Source organism: Euprymna scolopes, chromosome 19 (genome assembly GCF_053919585.1).
Source record: "Euprymna scolopes isolate OS-2025 chromosome 19, ASM5391958v1, whole genome shotgun sequence".
Taxonomy (NCBI): domain Eukaryota; kingdom Metazoa; phylum Mollusca; class Cephalopoda; order Sepiida; family Sepiolidae; genus Euprymna; species Euprymna scolopes.
In genome coordinates this window covers 45729521-45755060 of record NC_136500.1, presented here as the reverse complement: position 1 = coordinate 45755060, position 25540 = coordinate 45729521, and the positions used below count along the sequence as shown (strand labels likewise).

The 25540-nt window shown below is 33.5% G+C and overlaps 1 protein-coding gene across 27 annotated transcripts in view; it reads right to left on the bottom strand.

The window, feature by feature from the left end:
• Positions 1 to 25540, bottom strand: part of LOC145303547 (dihydropyrimidinase-like) — a 486844-nt gene that overhangs the window by 77889 nt on the left and 383415 nt on the right. For all 27 annotated transcript variants that reach the window (XR_013873734.1, XR_013873736.1, XR_013873735.1 and 24 more), the window contains exons 3-6: positions 23736 to 23809; positions 13310 to 13420; positions 10254 to 10418; positions 3178 to 3320 (exon numbers count right to left, since the gene is read on the bottom strand). Coding sequence is in view for 24 of the 27 variants with exons in the window: in XM_080145021.1 (XP_080001147.1) it covers positions 3178 to 3320; positions 10254 to 10418; positions 13310 to 13420; positions 23736 to 23809 (493 nt within the window). In the remaining 3 variants the exon portion in view is untranslated. The remainder of the gene's footprint in view (positions 1 to 3177; positions 3321 to 10253; positions 10419 to 13309; positions 13421 to 23735; positions 23810 to 25540) is intronic.

Sequence of the window (25540 nt, the reverse complement as noted above, 5' to 3'; positions counted from 1 at the left end):
TTTCTCTTCTACTAAATTCTTCACCATTTTTTTTTTTTTTAGAGTGAATGTGTATTTTCTCTCTTTTTTAACCTAATCCCTGTCCCCTCTCAACCTTTCCCCCAAATTCTTTTCAGTGGACATGAATCACAAATCTGCAAGTGGAAATTCCTCAAGTCACAAACAAATTTAAGATACGTGAAAAGAGGATGGGGGAAAAAAAAAAAAAAATCAAAATTGAAAGAGGATTGATCTTTTTCCTAATGAGAATTGTACAAAAAACTCATGTTTTTACAAAAATCAAGTATTCACAAAGTTATTCAAGAAAGTAATCCTTTTTCTTTTAGAATCATTAACAATTTTTTTTTTTTTTTTTTACATTTTTTTATGAAATCTAGTATAAAAAAGGATTCTCAGCATTAGAATCACAATCGATATTTAATTCTAACTAGCCAGCCATTTTTTTTTGTGGCAATCATTTTAGCAGTGATTAAAAAATTAAAAAAAAAAAAAAAAAAAAAAATTAGATGGTCCTAAACAAAGTCTTCACTATAAACAAATAATTGTGTGGATTTAAAACTTAGTTGCTTGAAACTCATATATTGGGATATAATGGTAGAGTTCATATATCTTAAAATCTGATTTTCCTTAAATTATCAAAAAGAAAATTTGGTTATTAAAAAAACAGAACTTGGAACCCTGTTTTGATTAGAACAAAATTAATCATGATTGGTTCCATCAGTATTACCTGGTGAGAATGTCTCAACCAATGGACAATAAAATCAGCCTCCACTCTCTTAAAATGGAGAAATAATGCTTGGGACAATATCCTCCCAAGATCTACCAGAAAAGTCATGAATCCAGCTTTTATGTCAAAGCGTATGTGTGTGGTGGTGGGACACATTTTTAGCAACTTCTAAATAAAAACTAGTGTCATTCATTTTTTTTTTTTGTGGTGAGAGAGAGAGAGAGAGAGAGAGAGAGAGAGAGAGAGAGAGAGAGAGAGAGAGAGAGAGAAATGCTACCCTTTCCCCCAGAAAATCCTTTGAGGAAAGTAAAGATGGTTCTTATTTAGAATTTTACTCTAAAAAAAAAAAATACAAACAAATCTTTATGACGTAATGGAACAAAGATGTCATATTCCAAAAATCACATAAATTGATCCATTTTTTTTTTTTTTTAATTAAGAAAATCAAATTTTACGATTTTTAGCGATTAATAATTTTTATTTTTTATTATTTTTATTTAATAGATACAATTTGCTATTAAAATTGTTAAAAATCATAAAAAAAATTTTCTATTTAAAACACTGCTTGATAAATGTATGTGATTTTTGAAATATAACATCTTTGTTCCATAACAAGTAAAAACAACATAACACTTTTTTTTATTTTTGTTTTAAGTGTAATTCTAAAAATGCACCATAGAAATTACTACAAAAACACAGGAGAGAAGGCCATAAACTGTTGCTAAAGTTTGAGCATCAGTAAATGAAAACCGTAGGATTTAACTAAAGTAATAATTAAAAATGTGAAGGGGGTAGTGTCACACGGTTACAAATTTTCTATTTAGAGCAAACATCTGTCTCAAAATATACTTTCTGCCAGCAGAGTGCCAAAACTGGTTTATAAGAATTATCTGGTGCAAAGGACTGACATTTCCGTGAGCCTTTCAAGCAAGATTGAAGGTGGAATGAACCATAACTGGAGACAAAATTTGAAACTATTTATATAATCCAACGAGCAAGATTCAATAAAAACAGTGTCTCCAGGAGACGGAGAGAAGGGGTGGATGATGCCGAACAACTCAAATTCAAAGCTGAAAGATAAGCTCAAAAAGTGATAGTTACATTTTTTTTTTTTTTTTTTAAAATCACCCATTCTTTATCCTTTAAAAATGCTAATAGGTATTCTTGGAAGCCAAAAAATGATGGGGGGGGGGGGATTATTTTTTATCATGAGCATATGTGACTACATAGTTATAGTTAAAAGCGCCTTCCCTCTCACACATTCTAATAAAAATGAAGGCTAAATCAATAGTTGAATAATAATAAATATGATAATAACTATTATGAGAGGACTAAAAGCAATTAATGTAAACTTTGAAGACAGTTTATGTCAAGTGATCATCAACACTCAAATTAAAGATGACCAAGTTATATCCACCCAGAGGAGCAATCATTCTACTCTAACTTTGTTAGAAAACATTATCTCAGCAAAACTATGGCCCATATCCCCCCCCCTCTCCCCGGTTAAAGAACATGTGCAAGTGATATTTCTCGATAGTGCTCAATTGATGTTTATTAGGCTTGAGTTCAATAAAAGTTTTCATTAATTACATGTTTTGAAAGTCCTCTCGTCAGAAGAGATAATTCCAGTTTTGTTTAGCAAAATACTTTAGTCATGAAAGATGGACTCTGACCCTCATCTTTTGGTGGAAACATAAAAGGTGCTGCCAGAGATCAGTCACACGATTGAGCTGCTCATTTAATTTTGATATCTGAATGGTAACAAAATGTTTTACCCGGAAATGTTCTAATTATATATACGAGTTGATTACATCACAATGACCAAAAGAAAAAAAACTTTTGTTCATTTTTTTTTTTTTTTTTAAATTTGGCGAATTCCTATATCTTTACTGCCTTACGTGCATTTCACAACCCATAATGAAAAATATTGTCTTTAGTTTCTTGGCTGCTATTCAGAAGCAATCAAATATTAATTAAAAAAAAGAAAGCAAAAAAAAAACACACAATATACAAAAACAAAATAAAAAAAAAGGTGCTTAGCAAAGATAAAATGGGCAAAAGATAAAAAAACAAAAGATGCACTTTAAAAATGCCCCCCCCCCTCCAATTGGAATCCTGTTAAAAGGTTCTTAAGTCAGCGACTGATAAGTCCAATAATGAGATGGGCTGACACCCTGCACAAAGATTTCTGTAAAACTGACCCTCATACAGATTAAACCTGTGACTGTTACAGGTCCGTCGTAACTTGAGAAAATGATATTTTGCTTACTGACATCCAAATGGTTAGAAATGACGACGATTGATTAGATAATCAAGTTTCGATCTTGGCTTAGGATATAACAAAACTGTCTGTGGATGACTATAAACCATATTTTAGATGAGAGTTTGAAAAGGAAAAAAAAAATTTGTAAAATATTTCCATCTATCACAAATGAATGGACGATACTTACCTCAGCTATAATGCTACCGTTTTCTGCATGAACCATTGCCAAACTACCAAGTTCTTTACATGTCTTGAAGGCCTCGTAGAGCTCATTATCTCTAAGCATGAAGACATCTTTATATGCCAAAAACATCTTGAAGGAGTTTACACCTAAAAATAAAAAAAATGTTATCACCATGATTAAATAGTCAACTGTTGAAAATAAATCATACATTATAACTATCTAATTCTACATACCTAGAAAATGGCGTTGATAAACATGACATAGGAAGAAAGTAGCAATTCTAGATTAAATCATCATCCCTAATGATGATGTTGGCTTAAACAGAGCCGAGAGGAAAAAACATGAAGTAAATATCAAGACCTTATGCACAGCATGAAATCCTAGGAAGATCTATTATTGAAATAATCATAGAAGCTACCATCTCATGAAAAGAATTTTAAAAACCACCTGGCAAATATACCCAGTGCACAAAGTGCAAGAGATCCAAACAGTTGCACTTAAACAGATGGTTAGAATCCTAAAAAGATCTCTTGGTTGGAGGTTTAAATAGCAGGTAAATTAGTCACATTAAGAATAATCTTAAACAAGTGTTAATCTTTAGAAATCAGAAGAAATAATTTGGCACTTCTTCATTATTGGGACAAGATTTTGTAGTCGATAAATGGAGTTTTTAGATAAAAAACAATGGTTTCAACTGATTTTTTTTTTGTCAATTCTAATAAGTTATAATGGTAACTTCCAAATTATGCAGTCGAAATTACCCGAATATTAACTGAATTATTATTAAAAAAAAAACAAAAAAAAAACAACTTTAATCATGCTAGTATTTGAAAAATTGCCACCATCTTGTTTAAATCTAAACAGAAAATTACTTCCCTTTTGAACTCCTTTGTTTTACAATCGTTTTCTTCTAATTCTATTTTTTTATTTTCTTTAATAAATAATTTTCTACCTTATCGACTTTTGTACTTTTTTGATATAATCATCTTAAAAGTTCGAGGAATTTGTAGATACCATTGTTTTCATGTGAAATTCATTATTACGATTTTCAAAATCTCGTCCCAATAATTTATTACTTTAATATATATATATATATATATATATATATATATATATATATATACATGCACACACACACCATTACTACTTTAATATATATAAATATATATACCTTCGAAGTTAAGTTTTTTCTCGCTCTAACATTGATATTAAAAGCCTATTTTTTCTATTCAAAAATTATTAAAATGAACGTCTTAATAGTCACGGATATGCAAGCGACTACATGAAAGTTAACTAATTTGAATATTCCTCTGAAAAAAAAACAAAAAAAACAAAACAAGTATTAATAACTCAATCATTTTTTATGGTTTCTTATTAGATGATCAGTTTCATTTCACTTACGCTGAATTTTACTCCTGCATAATTGCACAGAGTTGAAGATGAAAACGTTCTAACGAAAATATTTATAAATATATATAAGTATATATAAAAGTAGGTGGTAGTTTGCTTGAAGCATTGTTGTAAAGGAATATATGGAAGTTTTAAAAGCCAAAAACAATGCGAAAAAGACCGGAATCTTTTCTTCACTCTCATGATTCCGGTCTTTTTCGCATTGTTTTTGGCTTTTAAAACTTCCATATATATATATATATATATATATGAGTGATCTTGTCAGCGTGTGAAAAAAAAATCTATCAAACTCCTCTCTGAATATTTGGTCCACATAATTGAAATTTGATAACCTGTAGCATACTTAATTTGTTTTTTCTTGAAAAAATTGCTGCTAAGGGGTCAAACAGTTGATCTTGGCAGGGTAAGTCGAATAAAACCTTACTCCTGCTGTTACTTTTGCACATGCACAAAATTAAACATTCACAGCTCTAAGTCGTAACCTTTTGTTTCAATCTGTTGGTAGCTCAGATGGTAATGTTGCTAGAGAGATAAATAATGATTAAGGCTGGAGCACTAAACATTCTGGTTTCGATTTTAGCAAATAGTACTCATGTCACATATTTTTTTATAACTTTTGAAATCATTACTATATATTGGATAATAATCAATAAGGAATTGGCTCTATAATAAAAAAGAAAACTGCATGAATTAAAACATAATATTTATGTATATTTTATGACCGGACAATATATCATAAAAGGCACTTTGTATGTGTGAGTTTGTTCCTTATGAATTCCAAAATGGTTGTGCTGATTTTCTTGAAATTTTACACAATCTACTTTATGCGTCTGAGAGTGTTCTTCGATAAGTTTTGTATTGAAATTCTTCCAATAAGTATAACAAAAAATCTGATTAAAGAAGGAACTATTCAATTTCGAACAAAATAAGCATCCTTATACAGTAACATCACAAGTGCATTTGAGAAGTTTTATCACCGCACAAGCAGAAGAGTCCAACATACAAAATCAAGAGTTAGTATTAGTGCGTTCAAAATAAAGGTTTCTCTTTAAAGCACTTTTGCACTTAAACTTTACTCAAAGTCAATACATAAAAATAACAATGCAAACTACAAGGTATTGTGGACTAAGTCACTGCAAATGGGGGGGGGGGGATATGAAGCCTCCTCTCTGTGCACTTTTGTGGGTCCCCAACTAGAGCAGGCAATTAATTGATTTGATTTAAAAATGGTAAATTTTCACCAATTTTGATGACAATAAAAGTATGAGTGTGGAAGATTTGTTGATCCACATTCTATTTCAGGCAACGTCAGGTCTCCCTGCCAGTTAATCAAATAATATAAATTATTTTCCTTGGTTTATGCAAAACTCAAATTTAATTTTCATGTCTTTGTAATTAATTTTTTTTTTTCTGCACCCAGGCATTGACAGGTAGGTAGAACTAGTTTACAGAATAATATAGGGCCATATTGATAATTATAACTGATAATTTTTAATAAAATTTAACCAATTTTGGTACAGATTGATTATAATAATTAGATTATATTAACTTAAAAGAAACTCCTATAAAAAGAAAAGCTTTTTATAAACACTCTTCTAGTGCAAACGTCTTTTCATTTCATTGACAACATTGTCTTTTTCTTTTTGCACTTAAATTTCCAAATGCACGAGAAACGTCAGTCTTGGGACCATAAAAGGAAAATACAAACAAGTCTCATGAAATGAGTATTTTGTTAAGAAAAACAATTGACTGTTGGGTGGTTTTTATGACTAACTTATTTGCATTAAATGAATAATACATCATTTGTGAATGGATTGATTATCATTAAGTGGATTAACAAGCTTTCGTTCCAGTTTATTTAAAGCCTGATAAAAGAAATGCTGAATTAAACAATAAATCCTTAGATTACAGTTTTTCCTTTCAACTCCATGTTCTAGTGTAGTCCAGTAACTTGTCTTCAACGAATGTGTCTTTAAAAAAAGAAGTGTGACAAGCAAACGCTTATATTAAAAAAAAAAAAAAAAAAAAAAAAAAAAAAAAAAAAAGAGTCACAGGGGAGTTTATGCACCAATCCTCAGCATTTTTGGATCTTTGTCAATTAGGAATTAGTATACAGGGTTCATACAGATTTTCAACGTCAATTTTTTAAGGACTTTGCGACACCGTCTCTAGACACAATTAAAGTTTTAAAACAAAATTTGATATATAAAAAATGATATAATAAACAAAAAACTAATTATATTTTAAGAGTATTTATTTTGATTTTTCATTTCACTTCAATTGCATTTTTTATTTTATAATTACACAAATGAGTCACCGTTTATCAAAGCCAAGAGATCGGTCCTGGATATGACAAACTATATCCGATGGGGAGGCCCCAGCTTGCGGGCTTTGGGGAGTGTGGAGCAACCCTTTAATTGCCATTGCTCCCAGGTCCACTCTGACCCGGAGTGGTAGTACCTGTTAGGGTCCCAACTATGGGTTAAATAGAAACTGACTTGAAAACAACAAATATATTCTATTAAAAAATCTTTCTTCAAAATATTTGGATTTGGCATTAAATAACCTAAAAAGGTTAATTTTATTTTATTTCGGACTACTAGTCTCATCTTATCTTTTTTATTTGGTGCACAACGTTTAGGAGATTCGAAGTTCCTATACGTCGCGGTTACCACCTGACGAAGGCCAGAGGAAGTTGGCCGAAACGTTGTGCACCAAATAAAAAAGATAAGATGAGACTAGTAGTCCGAAATAAAATAAAATTAACATACAATGCTCATCTAAAAAATAAAAAAATTCCAATAAGGAATAATATATATATAAACCTAAAAAGGGTTGATATGTCGTAAAACAAAAACAACCAACCAAGAGGTTACTCGAGGATAAGCGTTAATAAGTGTACAGTGGTCAATGGGACAATGACGTAGTTATTGTTAGTAGTGGAAATATGGTAAATTAAATTACTTAAGGGAAACGGCTCATCAAGAACTTATTTACGTTGGACTTGAAGACGACCATATTATAGTCAGCCGGAAAGCAGGCAAATGGAAGAGAGTTCCATAGGTGTGCAGTTCTAAGAAACTTTATTTATGGAATCTACGTTAGGTTTGGGCACAGATAAAGAGTGGGGGAAATTATTCAGTGTTCTCAGCTAGACAAGTGTTTCTCGTGAAAGTTTGGTGAGGGGGGGACCATAGATTGGAGCTCAGACGAGCTCTTGCCATGAAAAGAACGATAAAGCAGAGACAGGCTCACAATGTTTCTTCTAAGAGGTTGCTGGAAAGAGAAAAAGGTCATCCTTTACTAGGCTACAAAGTCTATTTTGAACTCTGTCAAGGCAGCTCCTGCCCAGATATTGCAACAGTACTCCATCCTTGGACATACCTGGCTCTTATATAGGTATAGTGGTGAGATATCTACTTGATCGATAGAAGGATCGATCCATTTTCCCTGCGACCTTGGCAAGAGATTTGATGTATATATTCCATTTCAGATCAGGAGTAATGGTCAAGCCCAGGAGCTTGTCAAAACATGGAACCTCCCCAAGATGAGAGCCATTCATTTCAATTGATGCCAAATGGGGATTAGAGCATTGATGACGTAAAGACAGAAGCTTAGTATAAGATGCATTAAAATTAACCAGCCACCTATTTCCCCATTGTACCACATGATCAAGATCAGAGGAGAGAGAATCAGAGAGAACTTGGTCGTTTACGATCTTTGATGTACTACTATAGATGGTAGTGTCGTCAGCATAAATGTCTATGAATAATCTAAGGATATGATTTGGAAGATCATTGATGTAGATTAGGAAGAGATTTGGGCCCAGGATGGACCCCTGAGGGACTCCAGCATTAATACTGTGAGCTTCTGATTTCTGCCCATCAACCACTAGTCTTATGAACCTATCAGAGAGAAATGATTTAATAAGATTTCCAGCTTTACCGTAACTGGAGATCTTGTGAAGTAGACCTTTATGTCATACTCTATCAAAAGCCTTTGATATGTCAAGAGCAACTGCCCTAACATTGGATTGTAACTAACTAATACCGATAATATGATGCAATTTTAGAAGAATGTATTTATTTTGATTTTATTCTTAATATTCTGACACAAATTTATACTGAACATGAAAAAGACAATTTTCAAAGCCTTTTTAAGACATTTCTCACATTTCCAAAGTCTTTTCTAAGGTAATAATAGAAGTAAGGCCTTTTCAGGACAAAGCTTTAAATTTAAGGCCTTTTCAAGCCTGTGCAAGCCCTGGTATGCTTAGGGCTAATGACTGGTAGTTATGTCTATTCTGTATCGGGCATTGCAAGAGTCAATGAGCAACTTCTGTGCACAGTCCTCATTTTTTTTAAGGGGTGGGGTCTAAAAATGAAACTTCTCTAAAAAAGGTTGCTAGCGAATAGAAACAAACTGAAAAATAAAACTTTGTAGAAATTTTCAACAATTTAAAAGTTTCAGTATATTTATCGATATAATTGCACATTTCGTTCAGATGAAAATGATTTTTAATCATCCATCATAATATTCAGTTTAATGTCAGTTTTACATACTGGCATGTGTTAAATGGTTTTTAGAAATTGACTTCCAAAACTTATCTCTGGTCAAGTCTTTATGTACCCCTCTTTCTTTTAAAGCCATCTTTATCACATGTTTTTCCCTGCCATCGAAACCTTTTATCTTAACTATTTTACATCTACTAAGCCAAGAACTCTCATCCTTCTTTCAATATTGCTTCACCATCAAAGTCTCTAGTTCTGCACACATCTCCCTATACTGTTCATATCTAATTTTTCTCTGAGGTCATCAGATCCAAGTTTGTTTTTAAGGCTAACATTGCACATTCATCGTATCATTCTCGTATCATTTCTCTCCATGCAACTAGTGAAGGAGAAATACTTCACGACTGAGACAATTTTTATTTTTGTTCCTTTTCTCTACATAAAAAAAACGACCCTGGTGTCTAACTGTCCCGTGGGGAGGCATTGTAAATAGGAACTAGCACATGTCCTCAACCCTAAGGTTTCACTGGTATATTACCATACTGCATATGCAGTGGTCAAATGTGGTAATGGTCTGCTGGTTAGTAACCACAACTGTTCCTTGAACATACACCACCCAATTTTTCGTCAAGGAAATTTCTTTTTACAAATAAACTGACATTTAATTGTAGCACAAAAACAGTTTAGAATTGAACTGGAATGTACATGCTATTCTCAGTGTTTGCCGCAGCAAATCATCCCAGAACAGATGTTTGGAATTGATAGTTATCCTAACATTTTTGCTATAATATAACTGGGTATGATCACAAAAATTTGTCCGATTATATTATAGCCAGGAGTGATAAGAACAAATCAATCATGTACCAAAATCACTGTATAAAATATACTGAATCTTTGAATTTTTCACTCATAGCTTTTTGTTTTAACACTAGAAGGCCACTGCTGATCCTGACTGGATTAATACTACCACTTTTTTTTTTAATTAAAAAATTTTGATTGATGCGGCCAATTTTTGCTTGAGACAACTAAATTTAATATTAGCAATTAGAAAATTTTCTTTTCTTTACGATAGTTATCTTTTTGCCATCTGTTCTTGGATTATTTTTCTATTACAGAAGTGGCTTTCCGCTACACTTTTGTATTATTTTATCAACTTACCTCTTTCTTTGACTAGCATCTCCATCTCTTTGGCAACAGTCGGGCTCCACCATGTGACTCCAACATGAAGACCATAGTCACAACAGACTTTGGCATCAGCCCAATCCCTCCATTTGTCGTAGGCATCAAGCAATGAGTGTCCACGAGGATCTAGGACAAAGTCCACTGGAAAATTAAAAAAAAAAAAATCAATTTCATTCAATGCACTTTCACCATTTTTGTTTTAAATTCAAATTATGTAAAAGTGCTATTTAATTTTTATCTGGTAATATCATATCTCCTTAGAGTTAATTTCAAAATTTTAAGATTTAATAGAAATTCTAAACAAGCTTATATTAACGAGTTGTTCTTGAGATATGATAACATTAAATAGTTATCAAATAATTTACATTTTGGAGAATGTACCTATTTAAGATGGATATGAATTTAACATTAAAAGGCATACATAATTAGAAAATGGGCAAATGTTTCAAATATAATTTTTTTCTCACTGAAATTTTTCTAAAATGCGGGGGGGGGGGGGGAATATCGATTATCCATAAAAATAACCTGCATGAATAATTACCACAAATACAGGAATTTTTTTTTGTTGGTAGGTAAAAAGCGAGAGAGAGAAATAGATAAAGGATTGTAGAGTGAAAGCAAGGAGGAAAGGGGAAGAGAGAGAGTGAGGACTGCAGGAGAGAGACGGAGATAGGGGAAGAAAGAGAGAGAGACGGAGATAGGTGGGAAGAGAGAGAGAGAGAGAGAGATAGAGGTGGGAAGAGAGAGAGAGAGAGAGGTGGGAAGAGAGAGAGAGAGAGAGAGGTGGGAAGAGAGAGAGAGAGAGAGGTGGGAAGAGAGAGAGAGAGAGAGGTGGGAAGAGAGAGAGAGAGAGAGGTGGGAAGAGAGAGAGAGAGAGAGAGAGGTGGGAAGAGAGAGGTGGGAAGAGAGAGAGAGAGGTGGGAAGAGAGAGAGAGAGGTGGGAAGAGAGAGAGAGAGGTGGGAAGAGAGAGAGAGAGAGGTGGGAAGAGAGAGAGAGAGAGGTGGGAAGAGAGAGAGAGAGAGGTGGGAAGAGAGAGAGAGAGGTGGGAAGAGAGAGAGAGAGGTGGGAAAGAGAGAGAGAGAGAGGTGGGAAGAGAGAGAGAGAGAGGTGGAAGAGAGGGAGAGAGAGGTGGGAAGAGAGAGAGAGAGAGGTGGGAAGAGAGAGAGAGAGGTGGGAAGAGAGAGAGAGAGAGAGGTGGGAAGAGAGAGAGAGAGAGAGAGGTGGGAAGAGAGAGAGAGAGAGAGGTGGGAAGAGAGAGAGAGAGAGGTGGGAAGAGAGAGAGAGAGGTGGGAAGAGAGAGAGAGAGGTGGGAAGAGAGAGAGAGAGGTGGGAAGAGAGAGAGAGGTGGGAAGAGAGAGAGAGGTGGGAAGAGAGAGAGAGAGAGAGGTGGGAAGAGAGAGAGAGAGAGGTGGGAAGAGAGAGAGAGAGAGGTGGGAAGAGAGAGAGAGAGAGAGGTGGGAAGAGAGAGAGAGAGAGGTGGGAAGAGAGAGAGAGAGAGGTGGGAAGAGAGAGAGAGAGGTGGGAAGAGAGAGAGAGAGAGGTGGGAAGAGAGAGAGAGAGGTGGGAAGAGAAGAGAGAGAGAGAGGTGGGAAGAGAGAGAGAGAGAGGTGGGAAGAGAGAGAGAGAGAGAGGTGGGAAGAGAGAGAGAGGAGAGGTGGGAAGAGAGAGAGAGAGAGAGGTGGGAAGAGAGAGAGAGAGAGAGGTGGGAAGAGAGAGAGAGAGAGAGGTGGGAAGAGAGAGAGAGAGAGAGGTGGGAAGAGAGAGAGAGAGAGAGGTGGGAAGAGAGAGAGAGAGAGAGGTGGGAAGAGAGAGAGAGAGAGAGGTGGGAAGAGAGAGAGAGAGAGAGGTGGGAAGAGAGAGAGAGAGAGAGGTGGGAAGAGAGAGAGAGAGAGAGGTGGGAAGAGAGAGAGAGAGAGAGGTGGGAAGAGAGAGAGAGAGAAGGTGGGAAGAGAGAGAGAGGTGGGAAGAGAGAAGAGAGAGGTGGGAAGAGAGAGAGAGAGAGGTGGGAAGAGAGAGAGAGAGAGAGAGGTGGGAAGAGAGAGAGAGAGAGGTGGGAAGAGAGAGAGAGAGAGGTGGGAAGAGAGAGAGAGAGAGGTGGGGAAGAGAGAGAGAGAGAGAGAGGTGGGAAGAGAGAGAGAGAGAGAGGTGGGAAGAGAGAGAGAGAGAGAGGTGGGAAGAGAGAGAGAGAGAGAGGTGGGAAGAGAGAGGAGAGAGAGAGGTGGGAAGAGAGAGAGAGAGAGAGAGAGGTGGGAAGAGAGAGAGAGAGGTGGGAAGAGAGAGAGAGAGGTGGGAAGAGAGAGAGAGAGGTGGGAAGAGAGAGAGAGAGGTGGGAAGAGAGAGAGAGAGGTGGGAAGAGGAGAGAGGTGGGAAGAGAGAGAGAGGTGGGAAGAGAGAGAGAGGTGGGAAGAGAGAGAGAGGTGGGAAGAGAGAGAGAGGTGGGAAGAGAGAGAGAGGTGGGAAGAGAGAGAGAGGTGGGGAAGAGAGAGAGAGAGAGGTGGGAAGAGAGAGAGAGAGAGGTGGGAAGAGAGAGAGGAGAGAGGTGGGAAGAGAGAGAGAGAGAGGTGGGAAGAGAGAGAGAGAGAGGTGGGAAGAGAGAGAGAGAGAGGTGGGAAGAGAGAGAGAGAGAGGTGGGAAGAGAGAGAGAGAGAGGTGGGAAGAGAGAGAGAGAGAGGTGGGAAGAGAGAGAGAGAGAGGTGGGAAGAAGAGAGAGAGAGGTGGGAAGAGAGAGAGAGAGGTTGGAAGAGAGAGAGAGAGAGAGGTGGGAAGAGAGAGAGAGAGGTGGGAAGAGAGAGAGAGGTGGGGAGAGAGAGAGAGGTGGGAAGAGAGAGAGGTGGAGAGAGAGAGAGGTGGGAAGAGAGAGAGAGGTGTGGAAGAGAGAGAGAGGTGGGAAGAGAGAGAGAGGTGGGAAGAGAGAGAGAGGTGGGAAGAAGAGAGAGAGAGAGAGAGAGAGAGAGAGAGAGATATTATTAAATAAGATTACCATAAAATATATTTATCATCAGATTGTTAAAGTTTACTCATAAACACTTACTTATCATGGTGGTACCTCCAGCCAGAGCAGCTTTTGTACCACTGTAGAAATCATCAACAGCTTGAGTGCCCATGAAGGGTAGTTGCATGTGGGTGTGCGTATCGATACCACCTGAGGAAACAAACCGAAAATGACAAAAATTAATTAAATATAATGATATCAGATGCTCATATAAATATAGTCAAATACATACTCTGTGCTAATGGGTTATTAAAAAAAAAAAAAAAAAAAAAAAAAAGAAAAATTTGACAAATGAATAAGTAAAAAAAAAATTGTTCAGACCTGGCAGATGTTTTACTTAACCGACATTCTCTTCTCAATCTTTCCATTAATATCATTTCAGCTTCCAGGACAACACAACTATTTTTGTTTGATAAATGTTTAAATCCTACTACACTTAGCAATTAAAATGTCTTTAGCAAAGATGTTTTAAAGTATGTTTTCTGGCAATTTTCACAGATTAAATCAGATTTTGCAAAAGATATTTTGTTAAGAAAATACTAATAACATTAGGGAGGAGGTATTCAGATGAAAAAGGTTTTGAGGGACTATCTTACATTGCAAAATGGACACAATTTGGATAATCAAATGTTAGGCACAAAGACAGAATTCATGCTCATTATAGAAAAACTTCCTGTCTGTGGAACACATTATTACGTGATTGTTTTTCTGAGGACCGCAACATGGTAGTCTTCAAATCCAATGTCAACAAATACTTTTCATAACCCATCCTCATTTTTAATCAAACTTTGTTCATATCATTCATTTTCAAACATTTGATTTGGCATCATCTGCGTTCGTTCCAATAACAGCTGACTTGAGAGAAAAAAATATAAGACCAAACATCTTTTTTTAACGTCATCCTAGACAATGGGATTTTAATCTAAAAAAATTTGGATTCCACGCTAGCAACACCTTGTACACCCAACAGGTAATAAAGAAAATTATTGAAAAAAAATTGTTATTCAATAATTTCAAATACTTGTAAAAGCGTACAAGTGACAAAGAAAAAAAAAATCCTTTCATAATATTTTTCTCTTTCAACCAACAATCCATACAGCTCATCAAACCTTATCCTTAAGTAACTTCAGGTAAAGTCATAATGACTGATGAGTAAAGAAAATGTATTATGCATAAATATTTTAGATCTTATGAAAAACAAGCAGGAAGATTCGACGTTGCCCGGGACTGAATAAAGATCAACAAATTTTCCACACTTGTAGTGTCATTAAAATCAGTGAAATCGCCTACTTTTCAATCAAATCAATTGATTGCCTGCTTTAATCAGGGATCCATTGCAAGGAAGCTTCAAAACTTTCTGCAGTGACTTAGTCCACAATACATTGTAGTCAAATTGCACTGTAGAGAATCTACTGCTGATTTTATTAAATTATACAATGGCTTCAATTAGAGTTTAAAATGCAAAAGTCAAGCATCATGGTTCACATGCTCCAAGCAGAAACAAAACCTATCTATCTAAGAACACTCCTAGATACATTTATTTTTAAATAATGAAGGTTAAAGAAAATATAAATAAGTACAATTGATAATTTAATTAAATATAAGAATTAATATATATATATATATATATATATTCTTAGCTGTATTACTGCCAATATCTTGAGTTGAAAGGACAATTAGAATTAATGGTTGTTGCAATAGCTGGCAGGTTTACTTAACCCCCACTCTATAGCATAGTACATACACTGCACTAATTAACCCTGACAGGTGCTATAAACCTGAGCTGGGAGAGTTTCCCATTTCCCAAAACTACAAGATTGAAGTTTTAGCACCGGATGTAATTTTATGTCATACTTAAGACTAAATGTTTGAGTCCATATATATATATATATATATATATATATATATATATATATATATATTAGTAGATGTAACGGATATGAATAGATTCTTTATATAGAGTTATTGGGATATAAGAAGCTCTATATGAGGGTGAAGCATAACACAAAATGAAGTAAATATAGGTATATATGAATTTATTTGTCAGTTCAATAAGGAAAAACATCACAGAGGTTATAAACACTCTTTTATACCTAAGGCTTATCAGAAGCTAGGTTACAGATATAGGGAAATGCGACATCTAGCTTAGGATACATTAGAATGTAAATGTGAAAATTAGGAAGTACATACAGATGAAGGGAAAAAAAAAACAAACAAAAAGTAGAGATCGAGTGGTTGCTATATAACTAGGAGGTTATTCTGAGAAGAGTGCAATGGGGTAATTAAAATGGGGCAAGTTCAAAAAGAATGCATGGAGAGAGACGGGGGGGGGAATGAGTATAGTCATAGAAGAAAAATGTCAAAGTAGAAATAACTATAACGGGGGGGGGGAAATGTATATAGCATAGTGGTAAGAAAACCCATCTTTCTACATGTTTTTTTCTTTTACTGAACTGACAAATTTAATTGCTCAATATCATATCGTATAAAGCTATGTTAATGATAAAATGTTATTATTGAATATAGATATAGCTTACGAAAACAATTTACTATGACAAATTAATGGATGAAACAAACGTTTGCTATAAGTACTGTTTCTTTTATCAAAACATCATGCCAGTGTCACACTTTTACATGTCTTTTTGAATGCAAAGAAATGTAAAATGAAACACAAACATGAAATCTAGATTTCAATTAAAAACTCCATCGAAAACAAAGCAAAATTGTACAAATATATGTAGAACATGATTGTGGGATTTGGCTGAGTGTTGAAATACCAGTTTTTGTAGTGATATCTTCACATTCTTGAAAATGATGCTTATCACATCATACATTCAAACTCTTCGACCAGTTCCAGGAAAGTGTAAAAAAAAAAAAAAAAAAAGAAAAAAAAAAGAAAAAAGAAAGGTGCCACAAGGCTTATGAAGAAGAACCCGAAGTCCTACCTAACTAATATTCCTGGTGAACCAAGTGCAAAAGAGATCCAAACAATTGCACTTAAGGGAACAACGAGGATACTAAAAAGAGCTCTTGGTTGGTTTCAATAAAAAGCAGGGGAATGTTGACAGCTGGTTTGGCTGCTCTATATCCAGCATTACAATCTTCAAGGGAAGAAAATTAAAAAAGAAAAGAAAAGAGAGACAACTTGAATACCTACTAGACACTGTCCTCTAGTGTCTAAGATGTCTCTGTACATTGGTTTGTCAAGACAACCTGGTATCTTGACTTCAAATGAAGCAGATTTCATTTTTTTCCCCCATCATATTTTCCCTTTTGGCAATGGTTTCAACCATTTGTTTGATTAAAAATTCGATAATATGCGTAAACGCTTATTTTCTTAAGTGGTCTTATGATTTTGACCAGGACTGCATATGTAGAACATGATTGTGGGGTTTGGCTGAGTGTTGAAATACTAGTTTTTGTAGTGATATCTTCACATTCTTGAAAATGATGCTTATCACATACATTCAAACTCTTTTGACCAGTTCCAGGAAAGTGAGTAAAAAAAAAAAAAAAAAAAAAAAAAAAAATTCAATGGGATTAAAATACAACTATATCTAAATTTATATCCATTTAGTTTCCACAACTAAAATTAAAATATAAAAATAGGACACCCTTTACATAATTTTAAATTTGACAAAAAAAAATAGAAAGATCAACCAATAAGGGTGTATTAAAGCTAAGAGAGGGAGAAGTAGGAGAGGGGAGAGTGGAAGAGGGGGATCTGGGTGGACGTTTTATTTTATTTTTTCTATTATTTTATCTCCCTTGACAGTCCTGCAACTATCACCTGGCTTAAGTTAAGTTAAAACGAATCACCTATTATGTTCTCTTGGGCTCTTCCATGCCCCAATTCACTTTCGGTTCAACAAAAGAAGACATCTGTAGACCCTTTCTCTTCTCCCACAAGATAAATGAAAATCCTGTTGTCTTTTCTTTCATTCAAACAGCATAATTACCAAATATATACAGACACAAATATTAGATTAAGGAAGACACTGCCCTCAAGTGTCTTGAGATCTCTCTGTACATGGGGTTGTCAAGACAACCCGGCATAAGGATACCTCGACCTACAAGTAAACCCTGACGAAATATTCAAAATCATTTACTAATTGGAGCCCAAATAAAATCCTCTCGGTATGACTACTCTAAATCAGCTTATACAATAATGGCTTCTGTAAAAGATGTTGCTTATAGTAACAATATTAAGCTGGATACTTGACCAGACTAAATGAATTCTTGTTCTGGAATCCAGAAAGACCAAAAGAAAAGTATACTATGATGTTAACTGGTCAATAAGTGTAAGAAAAGTTAATATTCTTAACTTCTTTACTAATTAAACATTTGGAAGATAAAAGAACTGGAATGGAATATTCAAATATTAATTCCATATAGGGATCAACTGTTAGCTCTAAGAACTTTGAAATAAAATGAAACTAAAAAATTGATTTTTGATTAATATTTTGAATTCATTTTTATTTTAAATAAAGACAAAAAGATAATTAGTAATATTATAAATCCTTTAATCATCTATTGGTAATAATCTGATCGATATTCAATATTAATAAAATACACATTCCATTTGCTGAGAGAATCTTATAAATAAAGTCAATTTTCTTCGATTTCTTAGACTGTAATAACTTTAACAAAATATACTTAAAACTGTTCAGTTTTGGTAAATGTTGGATTATGCTGCTAAATTTATACCATTTTTTTTCAACCGATTTCATAGATTTTTATATTTAATCCAGATCAATATTTGTGTTTATTTTTAGCTATGAATAAAAAAAATTTACTCCCTAATTCAGATGTGCTTCTACTCTCCCCATGGACACCAGAGGTAAACAAACAAGGAAAAGAAATCTTCATTTGTCTTCTTCACTTTATTTATTTTTTTATTATCTTTGGTAAGAAAAAGGTAGAGAAGGAGAAAGAACAATGCCACCTTTTCTAGTTCTAACTAATGAGAGAGAATTGATTGCCCAATTTGTTAGCATGCTAACTTACAGGCAGAGGTTATAATTATTTTTACTTTGATTTTATTCCAAACTAGCAGGGTGCCGGCATTGCCCGGTCATAAAATAAGCTTTGAAGTAGGGGCTATTATCGGGAACATAAGAAACATTATAAAGGGAGACGAGCAGTAAGATGTCTGTGAACTTGAACTTATGCATGTTAGTACAGTTGGAAAAGCAGAATCCCAGAAGGGAATTCCAAAGTCTATCATTTCTGGGGAAGAAACTATTCAAGTAGAAGGCTTCCTTACACCTAGGGATCTCTACTGTAAAGGGGTGGATTTAGCTGTTTGTCAGGTGTGTTGGAGGTATTACATTGAGGGGGTACAAGTACTTGTAGTTTGTCAGAGCATTCATCATTAAAATATCTGTAGTACAGGCAGAGAGATGCAACATTTCGTTGATGGAAATGAGGCTGAAGATTAGATGACAGTTCAGGTTGACGACGCTTTTGAATCCTATCCAGAAGAGAGAGACTAGTAGCAGATACACCAGCCCAAATGTGACAACAGTACTCCATACATGGAGTAATGGTGGCCTTATAGAGGGTACTTTCAGGCCTAAGTAGCTTTTTAGCACGGTAGAGAAGGCCCCACCTTCTTCGCAGTGACCTTAGCAATGCTCTCAATGTATCTGTTCCAACTCATGTTCCCTGTGAGCATTAGGCCGAGGAGTTTAAAAGAAGTACTAATTACTAGGTAATGTGTTTTAGGCCATTGCTATTGGTGGTAGAGAAGGTTTCTTGTAATTGTGGAAGGAAACAAGCTTAGTCTTGGCAGCATTGAATGTGACCATTCATTTTTGTCTCCATTCCACTATAAATTAGAGATCATCCTCTAGTGTTTCTGCCATTTCCTTAGATATCTTTATCAAGATATTGTATTTATTATTAAAGAGCCAATATGCTATTGCTTATTATATTGTACCCAATATATAGTAGTGATTTCAAAAGTAAAAAATAAATAAATATATATATATATGACTTGGGTGCCATCAACTAGAATTAAAACCAAAACATTTAGCATTCTAACTTTAGTCATTACTGTTTGAGCTATCGTTAGACAGAAATAGTTAGACATGAACCAACATTTGTGTATGTGTACAAGAGCACTTTAAGTAGATTTATTCCTGCTTAGTTCCAATATTTAAAAAAATTTGACCTGTTAGCAGCTATTTTTACCAGCAAAACACCGGTTCACAAAAAATGCAATCTTCTGATGCGCCTCGTGCTGCTCTGCAATCTTGTCTCCAAAGTAGACAGACAGACACACACAGACACACAAGATTGAACGTAAGCATTTCAAATTACAATATTAAATTTCTGAATTTTTAAAAAATTTTTTTTTTTATTAGATGAGGGTTGATTATTTGTATTATTTGGACTACTGTTCTCATCTTGAGTATTATTTTCCCAATGTTTCGGTCGATGTAACCTCCGACTTTTACTGTAATCTCCTCTTACTGAACTCTGGAATCTTTGTTAAATTCAAAAATGTGCATCAAATTTCTAACGAAACTTTATTTAATCCATGGTGGTACCATACATGCATTCCGTCAGTCACGACTGGGTAGAAGTCTTGAGTCGCAATTATATTTTTGAGTGTTGCCAACCTTCAACCTCCAGAAAAGTGTAAAGTACAATTGCATTCTACACGTACTTTATCCACTATACCACAGGCCCTCAATCCTTAGTGCAGGCGATACTCAAAAATACAATTTTGAATTGCTTAAAACTTATAATATTAAGTCGACTTTTTTTATTTTATAATATTTTTGCTTTCTGTTACCTACTTATTTATGGAAATTTGGATCTTAGGTGATGCCGGGTAACTGCTTGTTAAACATTATTCCTAATATACAACATAGACAAGCCTAAGCTAGACTATTTTTTTTTCAGTATCAGAGGTTTTATGTGTTGATTCCATTGTGAAGCAGGTGTTTTTATTAACATTAGTTAACAAAACAACTTGTAAAACTGATTAATCAAACAAAAACAATGAAACTAGGTTCTCCATCCTGTTTACAAATAATGGAGGATTTGAAAAAACAAAAACATTGATGAGCAATGAACTGAATATTTTTGTTTACAACAGATTCCCAATATTTTTTGGGGGGTGGGTGATAACATCTATATCCGTCAAACTATAGTTAAATGAACATTGCAACATCTGGTAGACAGGAATATTTTATCAATTTATAAATTTTCCATGACAGTAAAAGGGGCATATCTTTGGACAAATAGACCATAAAGCAGATGTGACACATTTTTAAGAGAACAAATACAGCTTTTAAAAAATTGGTTAATCAGCAAACAACTAGATTTGCCATCGATCCATAAAAGGAAACATGAAATTGATTTTTATTATTTGTTCACAATCTTACATTAAAAAATGGGAACTCAAGCAAAGATTTGCATCCTCGCAAGAGAAAGTTTTCAATAGAATTGATTTAAAAAAAATCTAAATTTTCAAATAAAATTATCTAAATACTTAAGGTTTTAAATCAAATTTTTAATAATACAATGTGATCGCCCCAAAATGCCACCTATGGAATCTATTATATAAAGAGTAGGTACCTGTAGTATGTATGTGCGCCCAGCTAAAAAGAAAAAAAAAAGACCAAAGAACTATGAAGTTGGTATACTTTTTTTTAAAATAATATATAAAGCTAGTAAGCTGCCTAGCATTGCTCGATTTTAACATACACTTAAATATATTTCGATTCATGCAGACTGCATATTTATTATTTATTCTTTATTGATTATTATATTGAACATAATATATAGAAGTGATATATATATATATATATATATATATGACTTGTTGGCATCAAGTAAAATTGAAACCAAAGCATACAACTCTCCATCCTCATTCCGTAGCCTATAAGTCATGCCCATATATATATATATATATATATACATACATATACACACACACACACACGCCATCCCTTTTTTAAAAGATGGAATCGGCCAATCGTTGAAGACAAAATTCACGCAAGCAAAGGAAAGAAGGATGTCCAAACGGTCCACAAAGTTTTATAATTATACAGATTAAAAATTAAAAAAAAAAATAATCATTTTTTTGGAAGTCAACTGGGCTAGGTGGTTAATTTTTCAATTATTTTATTTATCTAGAAAGTAGAAAAAAGTGCTGACATTCCTTGAGGAATTTATCATATAAAGAGTTGTCCATGTGTATGTGTTCAGCCAAAGAGTAATGGTCTGGGCAAAGGAGTAGAAGGGGTTGGAGAAAGGGAGGAAAAACATGAGATTGAGATTTTAATAAAAAATATGTTACCTATGACTTGGACAACGTCGGGTAGCCCTGCTAATCATTAATAAAATTCACAATCCTCTGTCCAATCCAACTATATTTAGTACAAATACATTTCAGTTTATGCCTGGTTTGTCCACCAAGTTCCAGTTATGAATGTCCAACAGTCTTTGTATTATTGCTATTCAATGATGTGATAAATGTGCATCTCTGCCTTTATCAATACGGAGTGCTATCTAATGGCTCTTAAAGTTGTGACCAGCCAAAGATGCGAGGGATGAATAGCAATTTCAACAGGGTGAGACAACTCCCTATACTTCAAATAACTTGTTGGAACATATGTATTAATTATCTTTGTAAGCTCGCCACCAGTTTGCAAAGTTACTTGAAACAAACATTTTAAATAAAAGTTTCATCAATAAGAAAACAATTGACACATTTAGTCATATAAATAGATAAACGTTAATATTTTGGTAATTTTGATACAGATTTATTAATCCCCCCGACCTTTTTTTAATTAAATCACCTTAACGGGTAATATTGACAAAACTATTGCACATACGAAAAAAAAAAAAAAAAAAAAAAAAAAAACACGAAATTCCAAACTATTGCACATACATAAAAAAACCCAAAACAACGAAATTCCAAATGAATAACAAACATTAATTTATTATAAACTGTTTCAAAAATAGTTATCCAAAGAGCTGTATTTAGTTTTCTCATCTACTGTCTATAATTAAAAAAAATTATGCATTGTTAATTTAAATAACAGCTGTTTTGATGGTTATGCAGGTGTGATAAATGGAAAAAAAAAACCTTTCATATACGTCGATATTACTCATCATCAATGACATTTTTTGAACATTTAAAACTTATAAGAAAAGTTGGATCACATCAGCTGCAAACTAAGAACCATAAAGAATGTTTACAGTGCTTTCACACCTGGTTAGTCTCCAGGAATCTCGATTAAACATTAGCATCTTTAATTACTCAAGTTTTAATGATTCATAAGTCTACAGATGTCAGCTGAAACTTTTTTTTTTTTAAAAACAAAATCTACTGAAGTTTACCAATCAGATCGATAATACATGGCAAAACCCATTTTTAAATCTAATAAATTTAAAAATTCAAACAGCATTAATTGCAAAAAAAAATTAACGGAATAAACTGGAATCTCCTTCAGAGTCAGGACAGGTAATATTTTCATTCGACTGTAACCTGACATATATGCAAAGATACGTTAGATTAATTGAGCACCAACGTGCTTGACTTATGTGCATTTTCTAGAGAGTTTCGTCACATGCTTGAAAACAAAACTTTTCCATTTTTGGACCAGTATATCACTCAGCTCTTATCTGATTGGCCAATCTCTTTGATGGCGATCTTCTTGATATTTCATGAATTAAATTTTCTTTGTATGAATCCTGTCAGACTTGGATTACAAATGGATTCAATTAAAGCAAGATGACCAAATGGATATCTTATTGTTAATCAATAAGTTGTGCGTTTTATAGCATGTCAACCGTTGGGTTAATTTATGCCAAACAAGTTTATTCCATTATTCGTTAAGTATGGTTTCAATTTTCATGTTATTTCATGTTCTGCTTAGATGGACCACGTTATTTTCTTCTTCTTTTTTTTTTTTAAAGATATGATTTTCAAGTTAATTTGAATTTTTGTGGTATTTTTTGTTTCTTAAATTGTTAGGTGAAAGTATAAAATACTAAACAAAGCCCCCCTCCTTTTGATGTTAGGCATGAGTTTCTAAATAACATTATTTCAGCATGGTCTGTAAACTGCAAAATACTGGTAGAGTGGTGAGGGGGGAAAAAAAAAATAAAATAAAATAAAAAAAAAATCAACATTTGTGTTAAGGAATATTCAGAGTATATATGTGTAGATTCTTGTAGCTCTACATTTTTACCCCCTTCCTCAAAGAAAATTGATTCCGTGCTTTGGTTTTATTACTTCAAATAGTTTTTGCAGGCTTTTTCATTTTACAAAAAAAGATTTTGTATGCAGACAAGTTTTATACATTCCTTCAAAATTTGTTTCACTTTATTTTGATTTCAACATGGACATTTTGTAGGTGGAGGTTCCGGTTTTACAATCAATGAATGTGTTCAATAATATTAATTAAAAAAATGTATGAATAAATTTATTCCAATATCTTACCTGGAATGACAAGCATGTTCCTTGCATCAATGGTTCTTGAACCGCCAGGAATGACAAGGTTGTTACCAATTTGCCTGAAAATAATAAGAGACGGACAATTGTAAAGAAAACTTCCAATCTTAAATACGAGTTTAATGAAAAAAAAAAAGAATTTTTTTTAACCAGGATTTCTTTTCAATAAATTGCACCTAAAACTTTCAATAATTTATACAAATTAAATTAAGAATTTATTCAACTATGAAAACACATAAATAATGTGCCAGTTGCAGAAGAAACCAAAACTGCACAAGATTTGACAACATAGTCACAACAAGAATGTGCAAAAATGTGCAATTAGCAAAGATTACAAAAATACAAACACAGGATTAGTTTACGCTCCACCCTCCCCCAAAAATTAACTTTCATCTTTGCTAAATATAAAAGATGGAAATGTTCAGAACTGAATACATAGCAATTAAATTGGGCAATAAAAAGCCCATCTATTTTATATCAACAAATGTAGCTTCTTTTAAAGGTTAATTCAAAATATCCAGACAGAGGAGAAAGTTAAGCATAAACATCTTTATTTTTGTCATCAATGTTTCTTAAGCTATATCAATCTGGTTTTACGCAGGATACAGTGAAGTAATCTTGTTTTTTAATTTTTGTTCGCATATTTTTTTTTTTTTAACTTGTTACCCTACTATAATTAATTTAAAATGAGTTATCCTTCACTCTAATTAAAAATTTTCACTGATTATTTAAAACTCTTTTCTTATTATCAATCATCTGGGCTGAATTTTTTTTTTTTTTTAAATAAGTTTTATCAAAGAACCAATATAATTGCCAATAACATAGTATAACGATAAAAAAAAAAAATGGGCTAGTCAGGATCAAAGTTTGATTTGTCAACCTAAATGCTATTTGGGTTTGACTTTGAAAATCCAATATTACTTTATATATTAGAAAGACACACAAGCATACATGAACTCCCGTTTCATTATTTAACCAATTTTTCTTAAAGAAAAATATGTAAAATACTTGTAAATACATATTATATACAAATAAATGCTAAAAATATAATTGAAATATTAAAACCAAAGCAGAATACTATTTAATAATCAAATACAACTATTGTGAAGTATGACTTTAATATCTTTGAATGTCACCCATAAATATAAATAAACCTTAAGACCATCTAACATATCACAAATTTTATAAGTGGAGGCAGGGAAAGGGGACAAAAAAAAAAAAAAAAATGGCTGACACATCCAATAATTGTTTTTCTTTCCTTCTCAAATGCTATTTTGAGAGGATGTCATTATAAAGAGAAATTGGGAGGAAAAATGAATCAGCCCCCATTTCAAAAGGTTTAAATACAGCCAATCTTTAACTTAATTGCAGAGTGTAAAATTATTATCATAAAAAGAAAACCTCAGCAAGATAACCTCTGACCTTATAACCCTTCAACTACATTAAAACATTAAAGTAGAAGTGAAACTTCACCAACAGAATGTAACAGCTGTGGGATATATAAATTTATAAATAGATATCAAAATCAGCACCCTGCCACAAATATCAGTAATCAGCTAGTGTATTGCTACATTTTTTTTAACAATATGTTCATGTTGATAAAATAACTCATCATAAGTAGTGCTAAAATATAAAGCTGACAAACATATATATATATATATATATATATAAAATAAATAAAGGAAGAGAGCTATATGCTCAGTCCGTTAAATCCAAAGTAGTTGAGCAGCGGCTTGGTTCCCACCAGTTCTGGCAAATAGCAAACAGGATCTTGAACAGAAGCGTATGTTCTA